The 26,247-nt window shown below is 35.9% G+C and overlaps 1 protein-coding gene across 1 annotated transcript; it reads right to left on the reverse strand.

Annotated features, from left to right (window-relative positions):
• Positions 1 to 2,232: 2,232 nt before the first annotated feature.
• LOC149799825 (big defensin-like) lies at positions 2,233 to 12,347 on the reverse strand. The gene is made up of 3 exons (XM_089957132.1): positions 12,162 to 12,347; positions 5,992 to 6,228; positions 2,233 to 2,443 (listed from the first exon to the last, which is right to left on the reverse strand). The coding sequence occupies exons 2-3, from the start codon at positions 6,206 to 6,208 to the stop codon at positions 2,319 to 2,321; spliced, it is 342 nt and encodes a 113-aa protein (XP_089813258.1). The 5' UTR covers positions 6,209 to 6,228; positions 12,162 to 12,347; the 3' UTR covers positions 2,233 to 2,318.
• Positions 12,348 to 26,247: the final 13,900 nt, after the last annotated feature.

Raw genomic sequence — 26,247 nt, forward strand, 5'->3', positions numbered from 1 at the left:
TGTGTGTGTGTGTGTGTGTGTGTGTGTGAGCGCGCGTGTGTGTGTGTGATTTGGATTTTCAACGTAGCTTTAACATTTTCAGTCATATCCCAACGATATCTGCAGCGCGGCAGGTTATAGTGATGTCTAGCACTGGGACATCATGTCGCACACATGTAGCATTATCTCCAAACCAATCACATTGTCTTGACACTAGACCTGCCAGTCCTAAAACTGACCTTTTAATGAGCGCCAAGCGAGGCAACTTTTAGTACCATTTATAAAAGTTTTTGGCATGACTCAGCCAGGGTTCAAACGCTCTAACCACAAGGAATCTGGAGTGGTCCAGATATAGGAGGTAATATGGTATTTATTATGTACATTTTGAAATGTGAATAATCCGCAAATTGGGATTATGACTCAGGGTTTTCCGAGATATACACTGGAGAACGAAGGATGAATGTGTTTATCAGTACCTTTAAAATCTATAAGAAAACAAACTATTTGAAATATAAATTTCTGGTGAGATGACTCGATTGCAAACTATTTACATTGAATCATTTTGAATTTCATAATGCGTGTGGTACCCTAAAAATTCTAGATATAAGATAACACCTTTGTTCTAACACTTGGATTCTAAATAGACACTATCTTAACTTTCAGATAAAAATCAAACTATTTGTTGTTCAAAACAGTATGCCAACGGATCCGAGTAGCTCGCACAATACAAAGTATTTTTTAAAAAGATAACCTGCTACCAATCTTTTGTTTTTATATACTAGATAATTCTTAGCAATAAACATCTATTCAATTTACTTAACTCCGAATATTTGCTGTCGCTATAGGTTTCGTGCGTTGAAGATAACTAGAAACTTTAGCTTCTAAATAATCTATATATTCATCACTTAAAAGAATTTTGTTCCTAACAATTGCGCTAGTCTTTCTGACATTAAACAGTTTTCTGTGACGCAATATATAAAATAAATATAAAATTAATGTTAACAATCCATGTGTTTTAGCTCACTATACGCTGTTTTGGTTTAGAACGACGAATTATAGTTGAATGCTTGCAGCGAAACGTAAAGATCTTTGAAAGTCGTTCTGATATATAGCATGTAGATACGACATTTAAAACAATGTATATTTATTTTTAGATGGATTTTGCTCGATCTCATTGCACGGTACGGTAGACCAGCTCTTTCTTTAGTGACCACATCATCCCACTATGTACTGCTTGCTTTCCACGCAACATGAATCTGAGAGACATGTTACAGAGACAGTTAGATGACTATTGCTATTGCGGAAGGTCAACCCATATATACCTTTGATATACCGATACTGTTGGTATATCAAATTGTAATCCGCCCGTGGCGCATTAATATTGTTTCAACAGCAGGCTATCGCTTCAAAACTCTCTAGATCTGTGATGAATTTTCATTAACGCCATCAAGAAAATAATGAGAAAAATATTAACAATCAACGCTTTCTCAGCCACCTAAGGCCAGTAAATGTATGCTTTCAGGCACATTTCGCCAATATAACTGCACCCCATTTGCCACCATGGTGACATAAACGGTATCTGCCGAGTCACTTGTTATTTATTCCTTTGTGTAATGTACCGGTTTCCTACCGTAAATACTGCCACTGCAGTCACACCACCAATGTACATCACTAGATTTTAATATGGACTATCTTACGGCAGGGACATTCATTCGGTTTTGGCCTGAATTCACTACTAGTCAATCATGGCATCGTTTGCTCCTATTAATTGGCTAATTATTTCGGGCTAAGGATATATCCATCGCGCCTAATTCCAATAATCACACAAGTAATCACACAAATCTAAGAATTCCTTAAAACTGGGCGCTATAAACAAATGCGCATACTCCAACTTTATTACAATATATGCGTTATAAGGTCATATTTCCCATCTTGTCGCCAGAATCCACAGACCTTTTTAGCATAAGGTCCCTGTTTGACCCCGTATAGCATACTGTGCTGCTAATGCCACACGTTAGGGAAGATACTATCGGCATTTATAATTACAAGGTAGGTTTAGAAAATTGGGTAAAATTAAGGGCTTGCGGGATGTTTTTTTCTCGAATAACTTTGACCAAATGATATCTGTAAAACTCGAGTAAAACCACACCCAATAATACCATGGTGTACTGATGGGACAAAATGGGTACCAAAATAATCACGATGAAAGATAGAATTCTAAATTTGAAAATAAACATAAAAGAGACAGAACCATTTGAATCCTAACCATCTTTTTTAGCACAAGATAGTTACAACATAAATTTAATTTATTTCTCTTAGACCATTTACGTTGAACCAAACTATTTTGGCAGGCAGCAATTGTAGTTGCCACATACGGCTGAATTGTACCAGTCAACATATTCATGGCTGAAGCAGGACTGGCGACACCATCCACGATTGTTGGCACAGGAATGGCTGTCTGAAGCTATAAATATGGGTTAAGGAGGGAGAATAATTGCAAGAGATCTTAGTGTCCTTATCCGGATTATATATTTTATCTAATACACAGATGGAAACCAACTTTATCTATAACAAATACAGTTCCGTTACTTTAACTTTCAAATCATCACATTTACACACACACACCGGTTGCTACGGGTGTCAGAGTGGTTTAAGGGGCTTGGCTTTTGCATATCACTAACATCTCACCCTTCTATACACGGGTTCGAACCATGCCAACGTGGTTATGTGAGAAAGTTTGCTGTGAATCGGTGTTTATTTTTACCAAAGTTAAGATACCTTTTGAAAAGAGAACCAGCATTTGAACTCCCTTACTGTAAGTCACACAGGAGACCTGCATAGAGAGTGATAAGCCTCCACTACGCATCGTGAAGATTTTAAAATTCCCATCTTAAAGAATGTAAATTTTCCACTGCAATCAACATTTCTTTATTTGGTAGACCTCTTCGTGATGATAGAAACTTGTAAACAAAGAATGATATTATCGTTGTAAAGATTATGCTTTTATTTACAAAGGTCTAGACTATATTTCTTTACGAATGCTTTCAATGTTCCCTGCCTGAAGATAGTTCCAATGGTTTATATCCAACGAAAACGTAGTAAATACAATAGTAGTTGGTACACTAGGGAAATTACTTATTTAATATCTTCCTGAATTTATTACCAAGCGCTCATGTTTCTGTATAAATTTATTATTGAAATAGACAGCTAAGATTGCTCACACAATTTTATGCGGTGTGAGAACTTTTTAACGGATTTACCAATTCTGAAGTATATCAATTATGAAGACAAACTAGGTGGGGAATTATATACATTTCCGAGTGGCCTTATTATGGTATGTTCGGGATTTGTATTTTATCAACCTTGTGTTGTACATGAGTGAGAGAGTTGGATAAATTTACATAAAATATAGCTATAGTAAATTAAGCGTATAAAGTGGGTCACAGTCACAAACTTTGCATGTTTAACTAGTACTCGTAGTACTCCTTGGGATGTATGCAAGTAGTCCATTTCAGGACAGTCCTAGCAATGGTACTTGAGGAACTGACCTTGTAATTAACATTAGTTAACGCTAATAACGTAGACAACGATAACGACAAAAAAGCACTAGAGCAATCTTGATAACACCAACTCGCAAAGCCGCTCGTTTTACACTTATCGCCTAAAGGACTGACCCTATACATTTCTCGAGGTGGGGGTGGATTTGTTTCAAGCCGGGATCTATTATTCTTTTTTATTCTTTTATCTTGAAACAAGGTATTTTTTTAGACTAATAGAATAAATATATTAGGAGCATTTTTTCTATAAATCACGGGAAGAATATTTCTTCAAGCTATTTGAATCCCATAATTTTTCCCCACAAATTTCCAACACACCCATACCCCGGAATCCGTCATCTGTCTTCCTGCTATTACGGCATATTTGAAGATTTTTTTAAAAGTTTTACTTTGTAGTTTCAGTTATAGGCTAACCATGGATTTAAGAGACATGTTATATGCACATTTAAAAGCCCGTCAAACAAATATCAGAAAAGGTCACTTTATTTAAAATTTAAGTATATTTGACACTTTGACATCAGTTATTTTACCCCATTTGCACACGGCTACCCTTTGAATATGTTTGTAATCACCATAACTGAAATTCCAGAGAACAGATGTTAGGACATATTAGATTTAGACGCAGATACCACAAAAACATTGTACTGTAGCATTCATACTGCAATAAATACTACTATATACAGTAATTATATTACTGACCAGCAATTTAATTTTCTGGCGCACGGGGTTTACTTTTATATATTCTCAAAAAGCTGGAAAATGTTTTATTCTAATTGATGACAAAATAACACCATATTGCGTGTATCATATTATTTAAAAAAATTAATTAAACTAAGATAAAGGTAAATAAAATATCTCTACTCGAAAGAAATACACAGCCCACCTCCTTCAAAATTTAAACAGTCAGTAGATTATGGTAAATGAATTTGCTCCGTGCATGCTAATTCTTGTATAGGATGTCATTTAAAATTTCTAACTGAAATGGGGCGATTAAGATTACATTATAACAAACACACAGAAAAAGACATTGTACTGATATTATAGTGCTTTTCGATAATAATATAAAGTCTTGACAGTGAAGCCTACAATTTACTGACTTCTTGTTGTTGGCTTGACTTCGCTTGCTAAGATTTAGGAAGGGGGATGTCCATGTCTATTGCACACGCGCTGGTGACTGACTAACCCAATAGGTGACAGGCACGTCCGTCCACAGAGGCTGCAGGGAAAAGTCCGGGTTGTGATGGGTGCTGACGATGGTTCCCGTTTTCTTCTCCTCCACTGTTTTTTCTCCAAGATTGCCCGTCTGTTGTGTTCAAAAGTGGCAGTGGCCTGGTGAATTGTACGTCGCCAGCTTTTACGGTCAGCAGCTTGTGATGTCCATTGGCTGTGAGCCATGCCACAGGTGGTGAGGGTCTTTTTCAAGGAGTCTTTATATCTCTTTGGAGGTGCTCCTCTATCACGATGGCCAGTGGACATCTCACCATACAGTGCGATCTTTGGCAGGCGGTGAACCTCCATCCTGGACACGTGCACTACCCAGCGTTGCTGTATCTTCATGAGCGTGGCCTCAACGCCGGTGATCCCTGTTTGTTTGAGGACTTAAGTGTTGGTGACGAAGTCACTCTAGTGGATGTTGAGGATGGTGCGGGGTCAGCGCTGTAAGTGACCCAGGATTTGGCGCCATATAGGAGGGTGGTCAGTACGACAGCTCTGTAGACGCTGATCTTTGTATCTCTCTTGAGACTGGCGTTGTACCGCACTCGTTTAAAGACTACTATTTACTGACTACACGAATGCTATACCAGGCAGGTAAACTTCGAACGGTGTGCCAATATCCTAGCAAAAGATATTTACCCTTGAGGGTCAGTAAACATGAAACATATTGACTCAACAATAGAGAACATATTTAGTGGTCTTAGGAAATTAAGTAAAATATCTGAGAAAAGAAAAAACTGATCTCCGGAAAATCTATAGATAATTCTCGGTCTTACCTGGAAATATATGCACTTAATACATTAAAACACGCTATTAAATTACTAAAAGCATTTTTTCTCCAAAATTTGGATTTGGTCCGAATATTTTTCAATGCATCATATTCGGCCACCGTGTTGGCAATCGTGACACGTCTCAAATAAGTAGGATAAGGTTCATAAATATATTTATAATATTCAACATTAACCTGTGAGAAATTTAAATATTTGGCGATTAAACATAGAATTATTTAGCACTTGTAAAGGATTTTAATACCATCAAATTCATAACAAGGACTTTCGTACATTCCTTTTTGACGGGAACTACCGATGTATGGGTACAGCGCAAATGTACCGCGATACGTACCACCGGGGAAAAAACCTACCTTAGCAAACCGTTATATCGCTAATACCGTGCTTCTCTACATAGATTAGCTCTAACTCTTTTCAAAAACTATTTTTGATCTCATGATATGAAAGGATACACGCTCTTTGAACTCCATAATTAATTAGGAGACTCAAACCGTATGTGGCCAGAAGAAATGCATAGACCTGTGGACTGACGATGGCAAACATGTATACAGGTGGAAAGGCTATCTGGCGCACCTGATGCACTTCCCTCTTCTTTCTAGCTGCCATAATGCAGGGTGGCAATAACAAGAGTACGAGGAAAAACAGGCAAAAATGGTTCTTCTGGTTCATGATTTAGATTTGCAACAAACCTGAAATACAAGTATTGAGCAGAGAAATATAATTATGTATTAGACGACATGTCTAAGCTCTCATAAATACATAATGCTTTTCCGAAATAATAATATAAAAAAAAAAAAACATTACGGCTGTAAATTACACGTATCGGCCGTTATAATTCGCAGGGTCGTTCTTAACTACTATCCAGCCTCTAATTATCTGATATTCAACGCTTGGTAAGCACTAAGCTATCTACCCTCCAATACGCCATGTATACTATCCAACAAGTGTTATGTACTGACCAATGCTTGTTCATCTACATTCCAATATTCCAAATTTACTCTTCAGCACGCCGTGAGTAGTGGCCATAATCGCACACTTTCCCTCTAAATTGTGCCCTGACCAGTACTCCGTATATACTATTCAACACGCCTTTCCATTTCAACGAACAAATGGAAGAAGGGACGTCAGTAGAAGTACGGTTGGAAGGGACGTAAATAGAAGTACGGTTATACAATGTGATTATTTACAACTCACAGGGATTAAGTATTTATCTATACGTTGAGTTTGGAATCTTGTAAAGAGGAATTACGGTTAAGGTAACGTTTTATGTCATTGGCGATTATTCCAAGGACAAGGTATACGATTTTCATCAAGTGAATTAAAAAAATTATTCGATTTTTCAAATATAATTGAATTTTGAAGCTCAAGGTCAGAGTCTCGTTTATTTCCATCACAAGAAATGAAAATAAAGTCAATAAAGTAATTTGAAAACGTGACTGGGTTGAGCAAATCTTATAGACCGACGTCCTGGACTAATCGTTTTTGAAGTCGGGCAAGTAAAATTTTCCAAGTCACTAGTCCGGGACAAGTGCTTTTTTAAAAGGTCGGACTAATCCTTTCTTTCGTGCTTTAATCACTATATCTTTATTTGGCCAATCATGCCCTCAGGGGGTACTGAATACTTGATTCTACCCCTCTTCGTGTATAAATTTACCCCCTGTTACAGCTTGACTGAATATTGGGCTAAGCGACCAAATTATCGGGAAATCAAAGCACGTAAAAAAAATATAAAAAAGCCAGTATGATCAATTAACAGTGTTGTAAGCGGTTTTGTTGCAATAAGTTTACTCAGTCTAGATCATAATGAGCGGCTCACTATGATCTTGATCCAGCGAGTCAGTGGAATTAAATTAATGAAAGGTACTTTACCGACATCAGTGTTGGTTTCCTTTATGAACTGATTAAATGACAGTAATGATTCTTTAATTTATAATTGATTATACAGATGATTAATTTTCACGTGCGATATTGTGTTTGAAGCGAAACAATTACGCTAATTAATGAGCTGTTTCAGTTCGTATTTAAAAGAGAAAATTGATGTTAGGATCACTTTCGAAGTAGTTGTCAAGCAACCTGATAGTTACTCTGTGGATAAAATGAGTTTGCTAACTTATTTTCACAAGGAAGGTAATAATGGCGATTCGGAGAAGGTAAATTTGTTTGAAAATCGAGGGATAAAACGTAAGACGAATATCGAGTGTGCGGTAGCTATTTGTCCAAAGATATATAAGCAGCAATCCGTGATGGAAAAAATGTCAAATATGACACTACTAAGAGACAGAAAAATTTTCAGCCGCATTGGGTTGATTGTCATCCCTGGCTTGAATACATTGACACGGAAGGAAATATGTTTTGCATTTACTGCAAGCAATATCCAAAACTGGCACACTCTTTGTAAATACTCCACCTAGCCTCAGTCAATTATGCAAACTATTAGAAATCATGTTTATAATAAGCCCATCCACTGCTGAGTGTGAACGAGGATTTAGTTCAATGAACTTAATCAGGACTTCTTTAAGGAATTCCTTAAACCAAGAGAGTTCACAAATGTTAATGAGCATTTCTGCAAATGGACCAGAGCTTGAGGACTTTAACCCAGACACAGCTGTCAACTACTGGCTTAGTGCTGGTGCATGTGGCAGACATATACATGGACATATTTTCAAATCCTTCAGCTAAAACATATATACATTAACCTGAAGTAGCCAAATGTATAACAACCAATGTTTCTGAAAAATTAAATTCTTTTAATAAATAATTATTTTGTATGTTATTTCGTTTTTTTTTTTCTTCTTCTATGGATTAAGTATATACGTCTCATGAAATCTCTGCAAGTGATTACCATTTTGGGAGCCGTGACAAGCAAGGTGGGACTAGTGAAGAGTACGGTGGGACTAGTGAAATTTTTGAAACCACTTGTCCTAAACTAGTGGTTTAATAAAAAATTTCCTCAGCCCAGCGTGTAACAAAAATAACCTATAAATGAATCTGTCAAAGACTGTTAACTCAATAACAAGGACAATCAACTTAGTCCAGTTATACAATCACGAAATATAGAATGAACAGAGCAGCATTTTCTATGTATGACTACAAGAGCGTGCTTGATAACACTGTATTTACATTACCTGAAGGACACACAATATATCAATGATCAAAAAGATAATAATGTGTCATTAGGCGTTTGCTTGATTTGCTTTTTTGTGAGAGTATCTACAGTTTGTACTTTTTATTTAGTCGGGAATAACTCTTATTATTTTAAAGCAATTTTATCATTTTTTTTCTTTCTGTGCTGATGAAAACAACCGAAACTTGCGTTCTTTCCAAGCTCTTGAGAGCAGTGTTTCATACTGAGACAGATATTTCAAAACGTCTGATACAGAAAGCTAGTTTAGTTAGGCTAGTTGTTTTCTTTTGTAATCGTCAAGTCATCAAGCATATACAAATTAGGTAAAGTAGTTGTACCTTGCTGTACAGCAAAGAGTAACTCGAACTGCTTATATAATTTTTCATCGGAATCTGTCTTGACGTCATCTTCGAGCAATCACTTTACATTTTAAGTCTTGTTTATCAGATAAGCTGGCCTGTCAACAACGTATTTGTCACAGTGGTTTCTCAGATATATCTGGATGAAATAATCCGAAGAGAAGTTTTCTTCCTGCAAGCGATACGATGGCATATATTGGTTCATGATGCTGCCATGCTGCTCTGCATATAGCGTGCTACTAATCCATCGTTTAAAGCTGTTTTCGCATAACTGAGATATTAAATTGAGTTGTATTTCTTGGTCGATCAAAACTACGTCACATATGAGTAATACATTTTTAACAGGTGGGGGGGGGTAGTGTGGCATGTAAAAGATCTACAGTAATCGTTGGGACACTTTAATATTTTTTCTCAAGTGTAATTGTGTTCGTTTCCGTTGTGATGTTCCTAGTGCTGATGTTTCAGAACAGACCCTACTTGTGTGCAAAAAGTACGAAAATCACAGAAGAGTGGTCCAGTCGTTCCGGAGTTGATGTAACATTGCATGGCGGCGTGAAGTCTGATGGTCGCAAAAGTTTCGTTTCGAGTCTGTTCCGTAGATCATAATTATGCGGAGTGACACCTTTACTCATGATATTCTCCACTAATCTTTTATTTATTCTCCACCAACTTTTATTAGAAGAATTATCTCATACACTCTTAGTAATGCTGTTTTCCATGACCAGAAGAGAGAGAGAGAGAGAGAGAGAGAGAGAGAGAGAGAGAGAGAGAGAGAGAGAGAGAAGTTTGGAATCTCTTAAAAGAGGTGTCACTCATGACTTTGTAGATAAGGCTACATCTTGGGGTATATGGCAAGCATAGGTACGGGATTACAAACCTCTCTGAGATTCCGACAGATGGTCTAATTCGTCAAACGAATCTTCTCGCTTTTTATACAAAGTTTCCAAATATGGTCATATGTCTAGTTCTTGAGTTGCGCAAGAATCTCAAAGTGAGACTTCATAGTTTCTTACAGACTAACGTCTGGGTCTATGTATGTCATTGGACAGACAATTTTGTCACATCAGGTAATTTACTCACTCAGAAGGAATTTTTGGAATTCGTTAGTTCAGCTACCTTCACAACTTACCGAGTGTAGTTTTTTTATGACTTTACCACACAAGGGAAATGTATCGTGCAAGAGAGTTTTGCTTTTCTGCTCAGAAGGGCGCAATCTCTATTAAATAGTATATAATTGTAATACCGAAATAAATTAATTTAATCTCAATATCCTTTAGTAAAAAATTACTTCCAATATAATTTAATGAAAAATTACTTTTAGAAAAATTTAGAGAAAATTTCAGTCTTATTTATTTTACTAAAATTTTTTATAATCAGTATAGCTATTTCATACAGTTTAGTCAAGTTGTTTTAAATACAATTTTGGCCAGATAAAACAAATTGAGTATCCAGAAAATATTTTATACCTGATAATTTATCTTTAGAGGTGAGCATTATGTCCACAGGATGCTATTCAACCATAGGAACTTTTATTGTCAACAATTTGCAACATTTCTTCAGATGATAAAATATTTATATCAAATTGTGCCGTTTCTTTAGTTGATTTTACAACAGCCACTTCATAGATGCATGTTGCTTTAACTGTCGTAAATTGATTTACATGATCTCTGAGTTTTACCGTAAATATAACCAAATTCACGTTTGTGGATTAAAACAGGTTAAATGAGTAATGCAGTCCTTCTTAATTATTCGCTGTTTTAACGATCTTTGTATTAGTTGGAATTAGACTTAATGATGCTCAGCTTGATGTTATCATCATCGCAATTAACCTGTAAGTATGCATCTTTTCAAAATCTTTATACTTTATCTCTGCTTTTTTGTTCTAAATCAACCACAGTCAGCAATTTGTTTCTTATTGAATGTTACTTTATATACAATTAGCACTGGCCAAACATCTATCCCAGCCTAACAAATAGACATTATGACGTATACAGATATTATTGCTTTAATATTTAAACCATGAAATGTTGATATCGCCTCTGTGTAAGGTGTTGAATTCAATCAAATGCACATTTTGTTGCACTGCTGGTGAGTTGTAAATAAATTTCAAAACAGTTTTTGTTTTATGTGCTAATATACTAGACATTTTGAAGATTATATTTAGTGTTGCCATACCCATACCAGTTCAACTCGCTAACGCATAAGAGGTAAACTGACTTTGGATTTTAGTATCTGTTAGTACGTTTATATACGGCAGTTGTGTAATAAACCGAAGACATTGAATTAGACAGATAATGCCTTGACAACAGAGTTTGTAATATGGACGGATAGAACAAGAAACTCTTCAAAATTCAAAATATAAACTATAATTTAAAATAAATGTACAGATCGCCAGGTAGATCAAAAACAGGTTTTCACATAGATTTGGTAGAAATTCTACTTTTATTCGCTGTTAAGAATCAGGAAAACGCATATAAAGAAACAAAAGCACACACAAACTTTGAGATAACTATCAATTTCATGGTAGTTCTCGGTAATGCTTCTAGCTTGCATTATCTTCACATACAGAGGCATTCGAATCAGAAAACTTACTAGCTACAAGGTAAATTTCAATAGTGAAAAATTCCGTAGAAATTGCGTTACCGTCTGCACAGCCGCACCTATGACGCATAGTACATATAATGAGTTTGTGTGATTTGGATTTGTACCGTTGCTTTAACAAGTGTTCAGTCATATCACTTCGATGTCTGCAGTGTGATTATTTATAGTGATGTCTAGCACTTGGACATCATGCAACGGACGTGTAGCATGATGTCTCACCCAGTCACATTATCCAGACGCCCGGGTGATCAGTCTTAACTTAGTCACTAACTTTTTAATGTTGTGCGTCAAGTACCATTTTTGTCAATCTTTGATATGACACGGATGGAGTTCGAACATCGACATCTCGTAACCAAGGCGGACGATTTAGCCACTTAGGCCACCGGAGCATATATATATATATATATATATATATATATATATATATATATATATATATATATATATATATTGATTGATATTAATATATAAATAAAATAAGTATCCAGTGTCGACTTAAGTACAACTACAAATGAATGCATAAAACTGTTATACATACCCAAATTTGTATAAATGCGAATAGTAGCCTTTATCTAATGAAAGTTGAATCGGGTAGTGCAGATTCAGTGTTGATTATTCAGTCCTTCTCTGTGAAGTGAGGGTAGTAGATGTATATGGCTTTATACGTGTTATTTTCGCATAGACCACGTGTCTGTCTCCAGTATACCCAAAAATGAGTCACACTAAACGTTTTGCACGTAAACAAAAATATATAAGATGTATATTCGAGAGAAGCCGATATATTTTAGCGTAGGACTTACCAAATACAAACACACGCGATGCCTATTGTGTTCTTGTGAGGTTGTTTTAACAATCTGACTGTCAAATCATCAACCAGGACAAAAGATGTAACTTAAAAAGAACTTTTACAAAAATACCTCAAATGGGTGCGGTATCGACATAACGAAGGAACTTTACTATAAAATAGGAAACCCATTTGAAGTGTTTAACCAATTGATCTATAAAAAAAAAAAACTTGCTTTAAAGTTTTGTTTTTGAAACACTCTTGTTTATAATTTTAACAAATTGTTCCATTTAACGTTATTTCCAAACTGTTAATCAAAGAAAAGAGGAAACGAGAAGGCAACAAAAACGCGGTAAATGCTCACTGGCAGACAGCCAACAAACTAAACCTTGAATAAGATGTTAACTGGCATAATGAGATATTTTTAAGCATTAAGTTTATGTTTTCAAGTTGAAAGGAAAGCTGTGAAGTCGACACATTCATATAATTGGAAGAAAACTCGAGGAATCTATCTGACTTTGTCTGCTTTGTCGGGTATTCGCTAACTCACCATAGTGCTTGAGCATCCGCTATACAGACATGGATTTTAATGTGTACATATCCTATAGAATAGATTATCTAAACTTCTTGAAAGCCTTAAATTCTGACAACCACCACGTAGATCGTGGAGGGGGTCAGGTCCCACACCCACTCACATTCCGCATGAAATGGGTACAATTATATTCTAGACACAAAAATATATCAATGTCAAAAGTCGGGCTTATTACTTACATACATATTTTCTATAAAATGAACCTGGTCTTTACAAGCTTAAAACACTTCTATCATGTAGGCCATATATCGGGAAAGGCCCCCATCTGCTCACAATGCGCAAGCCCATGGGAAGAATCGGGGCTTCGAGGAGAAGACATCAATGTCAGCAGTTATGATGTATAGATTCGTATTAAAATGTGTATATTTCAGTCAGTATTACCAGCAAAATGTGCAGGTATGACGTCATCGAAATGAAGTGGCAGTTAATTCAGATCCTTTTCTGAATAGAAATGTCCTTGGAAAATTACTAATATAGTCTACAATCAAATTAAGGATTAATGCAGTGATAAGAGAATAGAAGAAAATGTTCAAAACAGAAACCTTTCTTTCCATAATAAATGATACAATGAGTGTTTTCTTCGAAGACGGACCCAGTATACTAAAAATAATTTTTCTCTCATGGTTCAGGTTTTTTAAATTTCTGAATGCTGGCGCTATTCAAGTTTAGAAAATCTTGACTTCCGGTTAAAATGAAATAGCGCCATCATCTAGCATGCCAAGAAAGCTTTACTTTGAGAGAACTAACAAAATACAGTTTACTCTCTCCTTCTCTTAGAATTAATATATTGATACCAAATGTTTCCTAACATGTGTACATGTTTGACTTTATTTCTCCGTGTGTATTTATATATTTGAGCGTACAATCATTTATCACACACACACGCACGCACGCACGCAAGCACACACATACACACACATACATACATACATACATAAAAGATATGGATATAGGAGATGTGTGTGTGTGTGTGTGTGTGTGTGTGTGTGAGTGTGAGTGTGTCTGTGTGTGTGATTTGGATTTTCAACGTAACTTTAACAATTTTTCAGTCATATCCCAATGATATCTGCAGCGCGGCAGTTTATAGTGATATCTAGCACTGGGACATCATGCCGCATACACGTAGCATTATCTCCAACCCAATCACATTATCTTGACACTAGACCGATCAGTCCTATAAATAACATTTAAATGAGCACCAAGCGAGGCAGCTTTTAGTACCATTTATAAAAGTCTCTGGTATGACTCGGCCAGGGTTCAAACCCGCGACCATCGGCATCTGAGGTGGACGCTCCAACCACTAAGAAACCGCAGTGGTTCGGATATAGGAGGTAATATGGTATTTATTATGTACATTTTGAAATGTGAATCATCTGCAAATTGTGATAAAGACTCAGGGTTTTCCTAGATATACACTGGAGAACGAAGGATAACTGTTTATCAGTACCTTTAAAATCTATAAGAAAACAAGCTATTTGTAATATAAATTTCTGGTGAGATGACTCGATAGCAAGCTATTTTACTTTGAATCATTTTGAATTTCATAATGCGTGTGGTACCCTTAAAATTATAGATATAAGATCACAACTTTGTTCTAACACTTGGATTCTAAATAGACACTATCTTAACTTTCAGATAAAAATCAAACTATTTGTGGTTCAAAACAGCATTCCAAAGGATCCGAGTAGCTCGCACAGTACAAAGTATTTTTAGGAAGATAACCTGTTACCAATCTTTTGTTTTTATATACTAGATAATTCTTAGCAATAAACATCTATTCAATTTATTTGACTCCGAACATTTGGTGTCGCTTTAGGTTTCGTGCGTTGAAGATAACCAGAAACTTTAGCTTCTAAATAATCTATGTATTCATCACTTAAAAGAATTTTGTTCCTAACAATTGCACTAGTCTTTCTGATATTAAACAGTTTTCTGTGGCGCAATATATAAAATAAATATAAAATTAATGTTAAACAATCCATGTGTTTTAGCTCACTATGCGCTGTTTTGGTTTAGAACGACGAATTATAGTTGAATGCATGCAGCAAAACGTAAAGATCTTTGAAAGTCGTTTTGATATATAGCATATAGATACAACATTTAAAACAATGTATGTTTATTTTTAGTTGGATTTTGTTCGATCTCATTGCACGGTACGGTAGACCAGCTCTTTGATATAGCGATACTGTTGGTATATCAAATTGTAATCCGTCCGTGGCGCATTAATATTGTTTCAGCAGCAGGCTATCGCTTCAAAATTCTCTAGATCAGTGATGAATTTTCATTAACGACATCAAGAAAAGAATGAGAAAAATATTAATAATCAACGCTTTCTCCGCCTCTTTAGGCCAGTCAATGTATGCTTTCCAGGCACACTTCGCCAATATAACTGCACCCCATTTGCCACCATGGTGACATAAACGGTATCTGCCGAGTCTCTTCTTATTTATTCTTTTGTGTAATGTACCAGTTTCCTACCGTAGATACTGCCACTGCAGTCACACCACCAATGTACACCACTAGATTTTAATATGGACTATCTTACGGCAGGGACATTCATTCGGTTTTGGCCTGAATTCACTACTAGTCAACCATGGCATCATGGAAACTCACTTATATTTCACTCCGTGACGTTTGCTTCTAGTAATTGGCTAATTATCTCGGGCTAAGGATATTTCCATTGCGCCTAATTCCAATAATCACACAAATCTAAGAATTCCTTAGAACTGGGCTATAACCAAATGCGCATACTCCAACTTTATTACAATATATGCGTTATAAGGTCATATTTCCCATCTTGTCGCCAGAATCCACAGACCTTTTTAACATTAGGTCCCTGTTTGACCCCATATATCATACTGTGCTGCTAATGCCACACGCTAGGAAAGATACTATCGGCATTTATAATTACAAGGTAGGTTTAGAAAAATGGGTAAAATTAAGGGCTTGTTCTTTTCTCGAATCACTTTGGCCAAATGATATCTGTAAAACTCGAGTAAAACCACACCCAATAATACCATGGTGTACTGATGGGACAAAATGGGTACCAAAATAATCACGATGAAAGATAGAATTCTAAATTTGAAAATAAACATAAAAGAGACAGAACCATTTGAATCCTAACCATCTTTTTTAGCACAAGATTGTTACAACATAAATTTAATTTATTTCTCTTAGACCATTTACGTTGAACCAAACTATTTTGGCCTGCAGCAATTGTAGTTGCCACATACGGCTGAATTGTACCGGTCAACATATTCATGGCTGAAGCAGGACTGGCGACACCATCCACGATTGTTGGCACAGGAATGGCTGTCTGAAGCTATAAATATGGGTTAAGGAGGGAGAATAATTGCAAGAGATCTTAGTGTCCTGATCCGGATTATATATTTTATCTAATACACAGATGGAAACCAACTTTATCTATAACAAATACAGTTCCGTTACTTTAACTTTCAAATCATCACATTTACACACACACCCCGGTTGCTACGGGTGTCAGAGTGGTTTAAGGGGCTCGGCTTTTGCATATCACTAACATCTCACCCTTCTATACACGGGTTCGAACCATGCCAACGTGGTTATGTGAGAAAGTTTGCTGTGGGTCGGTGTTTATTTTTACCAAAGTCAAGATACCTTTTGAAAAGAGAACCAGCATTTGAACCCCCTTACTGTAAGTCACACAGGAGACCTGCATAGAGAGTGATAAGCCTTCACTACGCATCGTGAAGATTTTAAAATTCCCATCTTAAAGAATGTAAATTTTCCACTGCAATCAACTTTTCTTTATTCGGTAGACCTCTTCGTGAAGATAGAAACTTGTAAACAAAGAATGATATTATCATTGTAAAGATTATGCATTTATTTACAAAGGTCTGGACTAAATTTCTTTAGGAATGCTTTCAATGTTCCCTGCCTGAAAATAGTTCCAATGGTTTATATCCAACGAAAACGTAGTAAATACAATAGTAGTTGGTACACTAGGGAAATTACTTATTTAATATCTTCCTGAATTTATTACCAAGCGCTCATTTTTCTGTATTGATTTATTATTAAAATAGACAGCTAAGATTGCTCACACAGTTTTATGCGGTGTGAGAACTTTTTAATGGATTTACCAATTCTGAAGTAGATCAATTATGAAGACAAACCAGGTGGGGAATTATATGCATTACCGAGTGGCCTTACTATGCTATGGTCGGGATTTGTATTTTATCAACCTTGTGTTGTACATGAATGAGAGAGTTGGATAAATTTACATAAAATATAACTATATTCAATTAAGCGTATAAAGTGGGTCACAGTCACAAACTTTGCATGTTTAACTAGTACTCGCAGTACTCCTTGGGATGTATGCAAGTAGTCCATTTCAGGACAGTCCTAGCAATGGTACTTGAGGAACTGACCTTGTAATTAACATTAGTTAACGCTTAATAACGGAGACAAAGACAATGACTAAAAGCACTAGAGCAATCGTGATAACACAAACTCGCAAAGCCGCTCGTTTTACACCTATCGACTAAGGGACTGACCCTATACATTTCTCGGGGTGGGGATGGATTTGTTTCAAGCCGGAATCTTTTATTCTTTTTTATTCTTTTATCTTGAAACAAGGTATTTTTTTAGACTAATAGAATAAATATATTAGGAGCATTTTTTCTATAAATCACGGGAAGAATATTTCTTCAAGCTATTTGAATAACAATATTTTTCCCCACAAATTTCCAACACACCCACACCCCGGAATCCGTCATCTGTCTTCCTGCTATTATGGCATATTTGATGGGGTTTTTAAGGTTTTACTTTGTAGTTTCAGTTATAGGCTAACCATGGATTTAAGAGACATGTTATATGCACATTTAAAAGCCCGTCAAACAAATATCAGAAAAGGTCACTTTATTTAAAATTTAAGTATATTTGACACTTGATATCAGTTATTTTACCCCATTTGCACACGGCTACCTTTTGAATATGTTTGTAATCACCATAACTGAAATTCCAGAGAACAGATGTTAGGACATATTAGATTTAGACGCAGATACCACAAAAACATTGTACCGCGGCATTCATACTGCAGTAAATACTACTATATACAGTAATTATATTACAGACCAGCAATTTAATTTTCTGGCGCACGGGGTTTACTTTTACATATTCCAGCTCTCAAAAGGCTGGAAAATATTTTATTCTAATTGATGGCAAAATAACACTATATTGCGTGCATTATATTACTTTAAAAAATTAATAAACTAAGATAAAGGTAAATAAAATATCTCGACTTGAAAGAAAATGACAGCCCCCCCCCACTTCAAAAATTAAACGGTCCGTAGATTATGGTAAAGGAATATGCTCCGTGTATGCTAATTCTTGTATGGGATGTCATCTAAAATTTCTAACTGAAATGGGGGTGATTAAGGTTACATTGTAACAAACACCCAGTAAAAGACATTATACTGATATTATAGTGCTTTTCTATAACAATATAAGTCTTGACAGTGAAGCCTACAACTTACTGACTTCTTGTTGTTGAATTGTCTTCGCTTGCTAAGATTTAGGAAGGGGGATGTCCATGTCTATTGCACGTGCGCTGGTGGCTTACGAGCCTTATACGTGACACGGACGTCCGTCCACAGAGGCTGCAGGAAAATGTCTGGGTTGTGGTGGCTGCTAACGATGGTTCCCGTTTTGTTCTCCTCCACCGTTTTTCCTCCAAGATTGCCCGTCTGTTGTGTTCAAAAGTGGCAGTGGCCTGGTGAATTGTACGTCGCCAGCTTTTACGGTCAGCAGCTTGTGCTACCCATTGGCGGTGATCATTGCCACAGATGGTGAGGGTCTTTTTCAAGGAGTCTTTATATCTTTTTCGAGGTGCTCTATCACGATGGCCAGTGGATATCTCACCATACAGTGCGATCTTTGGCAGGCGGTGGTCCTCCATCCTGGACACGCGCCCTGCCCAGCGTTGCTGTATCTTCATGAGCGTTTGAGGACTTCGGTGTTGGTAACGAAGTCACTCTAGTGGATTTTGAGGATGGTGCGGGGTCAGCGCTGTAAGTGACCCAGGATTTGGCGCCATATATGAGGATGGTCAGTACGACAGTTCTGTAGACGCTGATCTTTGTATCTCTCTTGAGACTGGCGTTGTACCGCACTCGTTTAAAGACTAATATTTACTGACTACACGAATGCTATACCATGCAGGTAAACTTCGAACGTTATGCTAATACCTGGCAAAAGATATTTACCATTGAGGGTCAGTAAACATGAAACATATTGACTCAATAATAGAGAACATATTTAGTGGACTTAGGAAATTAAGTGAAACTCTTAGAAAAGAAAATAACTGATTTCCGGAAAATCTATAGATAATTCTCGGTCTTACTTGGAAAGACATACACTTAATACATTAAAACACGCTAGTAAATTACTAAAAGCATTTTTTTCTCCAAAATTTGGATTTGGTCCGAATATTTTTCAATACATCATATTCGGCCACCTTGTTGGCAATCGTGAAACGTCTCAAATAAATAGGATAAGGTTCATACATATATTTATTATATTCAACATTAACCTGTGAGAAATTTAAATATTTGGCGATTAAACGTGGAATTATTTTGCACTTAAAAAGGATTTTAATACCATCAAATTCATAACAAGGACTTTCGTACATTCCTTTTTGACGGGAACTACCGATGTATGGGTACAGCACAAATATACCGCGATACGTACCACCGGGGAAAGAAAAACTACGTTATTAAACCGTTATATTGTTAATACCGTGCATCTCTACAATGATTAACTCTCTTTTCAAAGATTGTTTTTGAACCCATGATATGAAAGGATACGTGTTTTTTGAGCTCCATACTTAATTAGGAGACCCAAACCGTAATTGGTCAGAAGTAATGCTTTAGACCTGTGGACTGACGATGACAAACATGTATATAGGAGGAAAGGCTATCTGGTGCACCTGATGCACTCTTCTTTCTAGCTGCCATAATGCAGGGTGGCAATAACAACAGTACGAAGAAAAACAGGCAAAAATGGATCTTCTGGTTCATGATTTAGATTTGCAACAAACCTGAAATACAAGTATTGAGCAGAGAAATATAAATAAGTATCAGTTGACATGTCTAAGCTCTCATAAATACATATTGCTTTTATGAAATAAAAAAACCCAAAAACATTACGCCTGTAAATTACATGTATCGGCCGTTATAATTCGCAAGGTCGTCATTAACTACTATCCAGCCTCTAATTATCTACTATTCAACACTTTGTAAGCCCTAAACTATCTACCATCCAATACGCCATGTATACTATTCAACACGTGTTGTTATGTGACCAATACCTGTTCATCTACAATCCAATATTCCAAATGTACTATCCAACACGTCGTGAGTAGTGGTCATAATCGCACATTTTCCCTCTCATGTGCACTGACCAGTACTCCGTACATGCTATTCAACATGCCTTTCCATTTCAACGACCAAATGGAGGAAGTGATGTCAGCAGAAGTACGGTTGGAAGGGACGTCAATAGAAGTACGGTTATACAATGAGATTATTTACAACTCACAGGGATTAAGTGTTTATCTATACGTTGAAAATGGAATCTTGCGAAGAGGAATTACGGTTAACGTAACGTTTTATGTCATTGGCGATTATTCCAAGGACAACATATATAATCTTCATCAAGTGAATTAAAGATTTCTTCGATTTTTCACATATAATTGAATTTTGAAGCATAAGGTCAGAGCTTCGTTTATTCCCATCACAAGAAACGAAAAGAAAGTCAATAAAGTAATTTGAAAACGTGTACAAAAATGACCTTTAAATGAATCTGTCAAAGAATGTTAACTTAATAACAAGGACAATCAACTGAGTCCAGTTATACAATCACGAAATATATAGCCTCAGAATGAACAGAACAGCATTTTCTATGTATGACTACAAGAGCGTGCTTGATAACACTGTATTTATATTACCTGAAGGATACGTAAGACATCAACGATCAAAAAGATAATAATGTGTCATTAAGCGTTTGCTTGATTTGCTTTTCGTGAAAGTATTTACAGTTTGTACTTTTCATTTAATCGGGAATAACTCTTATCATTTTAAAGCAATTTTTTTCATTTTTTAAAAATCTCTGCTGATGAAAACAACCGAAACGTGTGTTCTTTCCAAGCTGTTTTAGAGCAGTGTTTCATAACACTACCGAGGCAGATATTTCAAAACGTCTGCAAAGAAAGCTAGTTTAGTTAGGCTAGTTGTTTTCTTTTGTCATCGTCAAGCGATCAAGCATATACAAATTAGGTAAAGTAGTTGTACCTTGCTGTACAGCAAAGAGTAACTCGAACTGCTTATATCATTTTTCATCGGAATCTGTCTTAACGTCATCTTCGAGCAATCACTTTACATTGTAAGTCTTTTTTTCATCAGATAAGTGGGACTGTCAACAACATATTTGTCACAGTGGTTTCTCAGATATATCAGGATGAAATAATTCGAAGAGAAGTTTTCTTCCTGCAAGCGATACGATGGCATATATTGGTTCATGATGCTGCCATGCTGCTCTGCATATAGCGTACTATTAATCCATCGTTTAAAGCTGCTTTCGCATAACTGAGATATGAAATGGAGTTGTATTTCTTGGTCGATCAAAACTACGTCACATATGAGTAATACATTTTTAACAGGTTCGGGGTGGGGTAGTGTGGCATGTAAAAGATCTACAGTAATCGTTGGGACACTTTAATATTTTTTCTCAAGTGTAATTGTGTTCGTTTGCGTTGAGATGTTCCTAGTGCTGATGTTTCAGAACAGACTCTACTTGTGTGCGAAAAGTACGAAACTCACAGAAGAGTGGTCCAGTCGTTCCGGAGTTGATGTAACATTGCATGGCGGCGTGAAGTCTGATGGTCGCAAAAGTTTCGTTTCGAGTCTGTTCCGTAGATCATAATTATGCGGAGTGACACCTTTACTCATGATATTCTCCACTAATCTTTTGTTTATTTTCCACTAACTTTTATTAGAAGAATTATCTCATAAACTCTTAGTAATTCTGTTTTCCATGACCAGAGAGAGAGAGAGAGAGAGAGAGAGAAGTTTGGAATCTCTTAAAAGAGGTGTCACTCATGACTTTGTAGATAAGGCTACATCTTGGGTGATATGGCAAGCATAGGTACGGGATTCTGGAACGATACAAACTTCTTTGAGATTCCGACGCATGGTCTAATTCGTCAAACGAATCTTCTCGCTTTTTATACAAAGTTTCCAAATACGGTCATATGTCTAGTTCTTGAGTTGCGCAAGAATCTCAAAGTGAGACTTCATAGTTTCTTACAGACTAACGTCTGGGTCTATGTACGTCATTAGACAGACAATTTTGTCACATCAGGTAATTTACTCACTCAGAAGGAATTTTTGGAATTCGTTAGTTCAGCTACCTTTACAACTTACCGAGTGTAGATTTTTATGACTTTACCACACAAGAGAAATGTATCGTGCAAGAGAGTTTTGCTTTTCTGTTCAGAAGGGCGCAATCTCTAATAAATAGTATATAATTGTAACACCGAAATAAATTAATTTAATCTCAATATCTTCTAGTAGAATATTACTTCCAATATAATTTAATGAAAAATTACTTTTAATACAATTTAGAGAAAATTTCAGTCTTATTTATTTTACTAAAAGATTGTACAATCAGTATAGCTATATCATACAGTTTAGTCAAGTTGTTTTAAATACAATTTTGGCCAGATAAAACAAATTGAGAGTATCCAGAAAATATTTTATACCTGATAATTTATCTTTAGAGGTGAGCATTATGTCCACAGGATGCTATTCAACCGTAGGAACTTTTATTGTCAACAATTTACAACGTTTCTTCAAATGTTATAAACATAAGATTGATTAAATATTTATATCAAATTGTGCCGTTTCTTTAGTTGATTTTACGACAGCCAATTCATAGATGTATGTTGCTTTAACTGTCGTAAATTGATTTACATGATCTCTGAGTTTTACCGTAAATATAACCAAATTCACGTTTGTGGATTAAAACAGGTTAAATGAGTAATGCAGTCCTTCTTAATTATTCGCTATTTTAACGATCTTTATATTAGTTGGTGTTAGACTTAATGATGCTAAGCTTGATGTTATCATCATCGCAATTACTCTGTAAATATGCATCTTTTCAAAATCTTTATACTTTATCTCTGCTTTTATGTTCGAAATCAACCACAGACAGCAATTTGTTTCTTGTTCAATGTTACTTTTTATACAATTAGCACTGGCCAAACATCTATCCCAGCCTAACAAATAGACATTATGACTTATACAGAGATTATTGCTTTACTATTTAAACCATGAACTATTGATATTGCCTCTGTGTAAGGTGTTGAATTCAATCAAATGCACATTTTGTTGCACTGCTGGTGAGTTGTAAATAAATTTCAAAACAGTTTTTGTTTTATGTGCTAATATACTAGACATTTTGAAGATTTAATTTAGTGTTGCCATACCCATACCAGTTCAACTCGCTAACGCATAAGAGGTAAACTAAGTTTGGATTTTAGTATATGTTAGTACGTTTATATACGGCAGTTGTGTAATAAACCGAAGACATTGAATTAGACAGATAATGCCTTGACAACAGAATTTGTAATATGGATGGATAGAACAAGAAACTCTTCAAAATTCAAAATATAAACTATAATTTAAAATAAATGTACAGATCGCCAGGTAGATCAAAAACAGTTTTTCACATAGATTTGGTAGAAATTCTACTTTTATTCGCTGTTAAGTATCAGGAAAACGCACATAAAAAAACAAAAACACACGCAAACTTTGAGATAACTATCAATTTCATGGTAGTTCTCGGTAATGCTTCTAGCTTGCATTATTTTCACATACAGAGGCATTTGAATGAGAAAACTTACTAGCTACAAGGTAAATTTCAATAGTGAAAAATTCCGTAGAAATTGCGTTACCGTCTGCACAGCCGCACCTATGACGCATATACATATAATGCTTTTGTGTGATTTGGATTTTTAACGTAGCTTTAACAAGTGATCAATCATATCACGTCGATGTCTGCAGTGTGACTGTTTATAGTGATGTCTATCACTGGGACATCATGCAGCAGACATGTAGCATAATGTCCCACCAAGTCACATTATCCTGACGCCCGGGCGATCAGTCTTAACTCAGTCACTAACCCCTTAATGTTGAGCGTCAAGTACCATTTTGGTCAGTCTTTGATATGACACGGATGTAGTTCGAACATCGGCATCCCGTAACCGAGACGGACGATCTAGCCACTTGATATATAAATAAAATAACTAATCACTGTCAACGTAATCACAACTACAAATTAATGCATAAAACAAGACCAAATGTGTATACATGCGAATAGTAGCCTTTATCTAATGAAAGTTGAATCGGGTAGTGCAGATTCAGTGTTGATTATTCAGGCCTTCTCTTTGAAGTGAGTGTAGTAGATCGGAATGTCTATGGCTTTGTACGTGTTATTTTTGTATAGACTACGTGTCAGTCTCCAGTACACCCAATCGTGAGTCACACTAAACGTATTGCATGTATACAAAAATATATAATATGTATATTCGAGAGAAGCCGATATATATTAGCGTAGGACTCATCTGAGAGGAAGTGCAAAAATTATGTTGCAAATCCATAAACAAAACACCAAATACAAAACACACGCGATGCCTATTGTGTTCCTTTGAGTTGTTTCAACGATTTGACTGTCAAATCATTAACCAGGACAAAAGATGTAACTAAAAAGGAACTTTTACAGAAATACCTCAAATGGGCGCGGTATCGACATAACGAAAGAACTTTACTATAAAATAGGAAACCTGTTTGAAGTGTTTTACCAATTGATTCTAAAAAAAAAGTAGTTGCTTTAAAGTTTTGTTTTTGAAACACTCTTGTATAATTTCAACAAATTATTCCCTTTATTGTTATTTCCAACCTGTTAATCTAAGTCATTTAGACAGTCAGTCATAGATAAATGCATGCACGCATGCATACGCGCAAACAAGTATATATAAATGCATGCGTCATATGAAGAAAAAAAATACATATAGAATTACACTGTTATAAGCTTTTCATTTCATTTTCGTTGCTATCTCGAATTTATAATGTTAAGCACATAACAATATGGACGTATTAACTTTTCGAAATATTATCATCATCAAGCAACTGTTAAAAGATCAGTGTCATGCTCCGCCAAATGATTGCAGATTTGCATAATTGCAAGTATTGAGATATTTCTTTTTGTCAGTACGGTAGCTGACACAGTATTACTATTGTATTTTTGTCAATTTTCTGTTCTATTTTATAATCTTGTATTATCATGAATTTGTTTAATCTGATGTAATCTCTTTTTAAGAGGAAAGAAAGTCAGTCAGTCAGTCAGTCAGTCATACATACATACATACATAAATGATATGGATATAGGAGATGTGTGTGTGTGTGTGTGCGAGTGTGTGTGTGTGATTTGGATTTTCAACGTAGCTTTAACAATTTAACACACACACACACGCACACACACACGCACGTGCACACACCACAGAAGGAGGTTTTACTTTGAGAGAACAAATTAAATACACACGCACGCACGCACGCACGCACACACACACCACAGAAGAAGGTTTTACTTTGAGAGAACAAATTAAAATACACACGCACGCACACACACGCACGCACGCACGTACGCACACACACACATACATACATACATACATACATACATACATAAATTATATGGATATAGGAGATGTGTGTGTTTGTGTGTGTGCGAGTGTGTGCGTGTGTGATTTGGATTTTCAACGTAGCTTTAGCAATTTAACACACACACACACGCACGCACGCACATACACACACACAAAACACAGAAGAAGGTTTTACTTTGAGAGAACAAATTAAATACACTCGCACGCACACACACACACACACGCACACACACACACATACACACATACACACACATACATACATACATACATACATACATATTTATATATTTGAGCGTGCAGTCAGTTTTCACACACACATACATACATACACATATAAGTATATATTATATTTGATGATAAAGCTTTTCTTTATGCGACAGAATATAATTTGGTATCTTCCGGCGCCATCTTTGCGCAGTGAAAATGAACTAGTCATTGTCACAACCGAAGGGCATACTTTGTAGTACATATTGCAAGGATGAAAACTGGGT

Source organism: Sinohyriopsis cumingii, chromosome 5 (genome assembly GCF_028554795.1).
Source record: "Sinohyriopsis cumingii isolate HCF-2022 chromosome 5, ASM2855479v2, whole genome shotgun sequence".
Classification (NCBI taxonomy): domain Eukaryota; kingdom Metazoa; phylum Mollusca; class Bivalvia; order Unionida; family Unionidae; genus Sinohyriopsis; species Sinohyriopsis cumingii.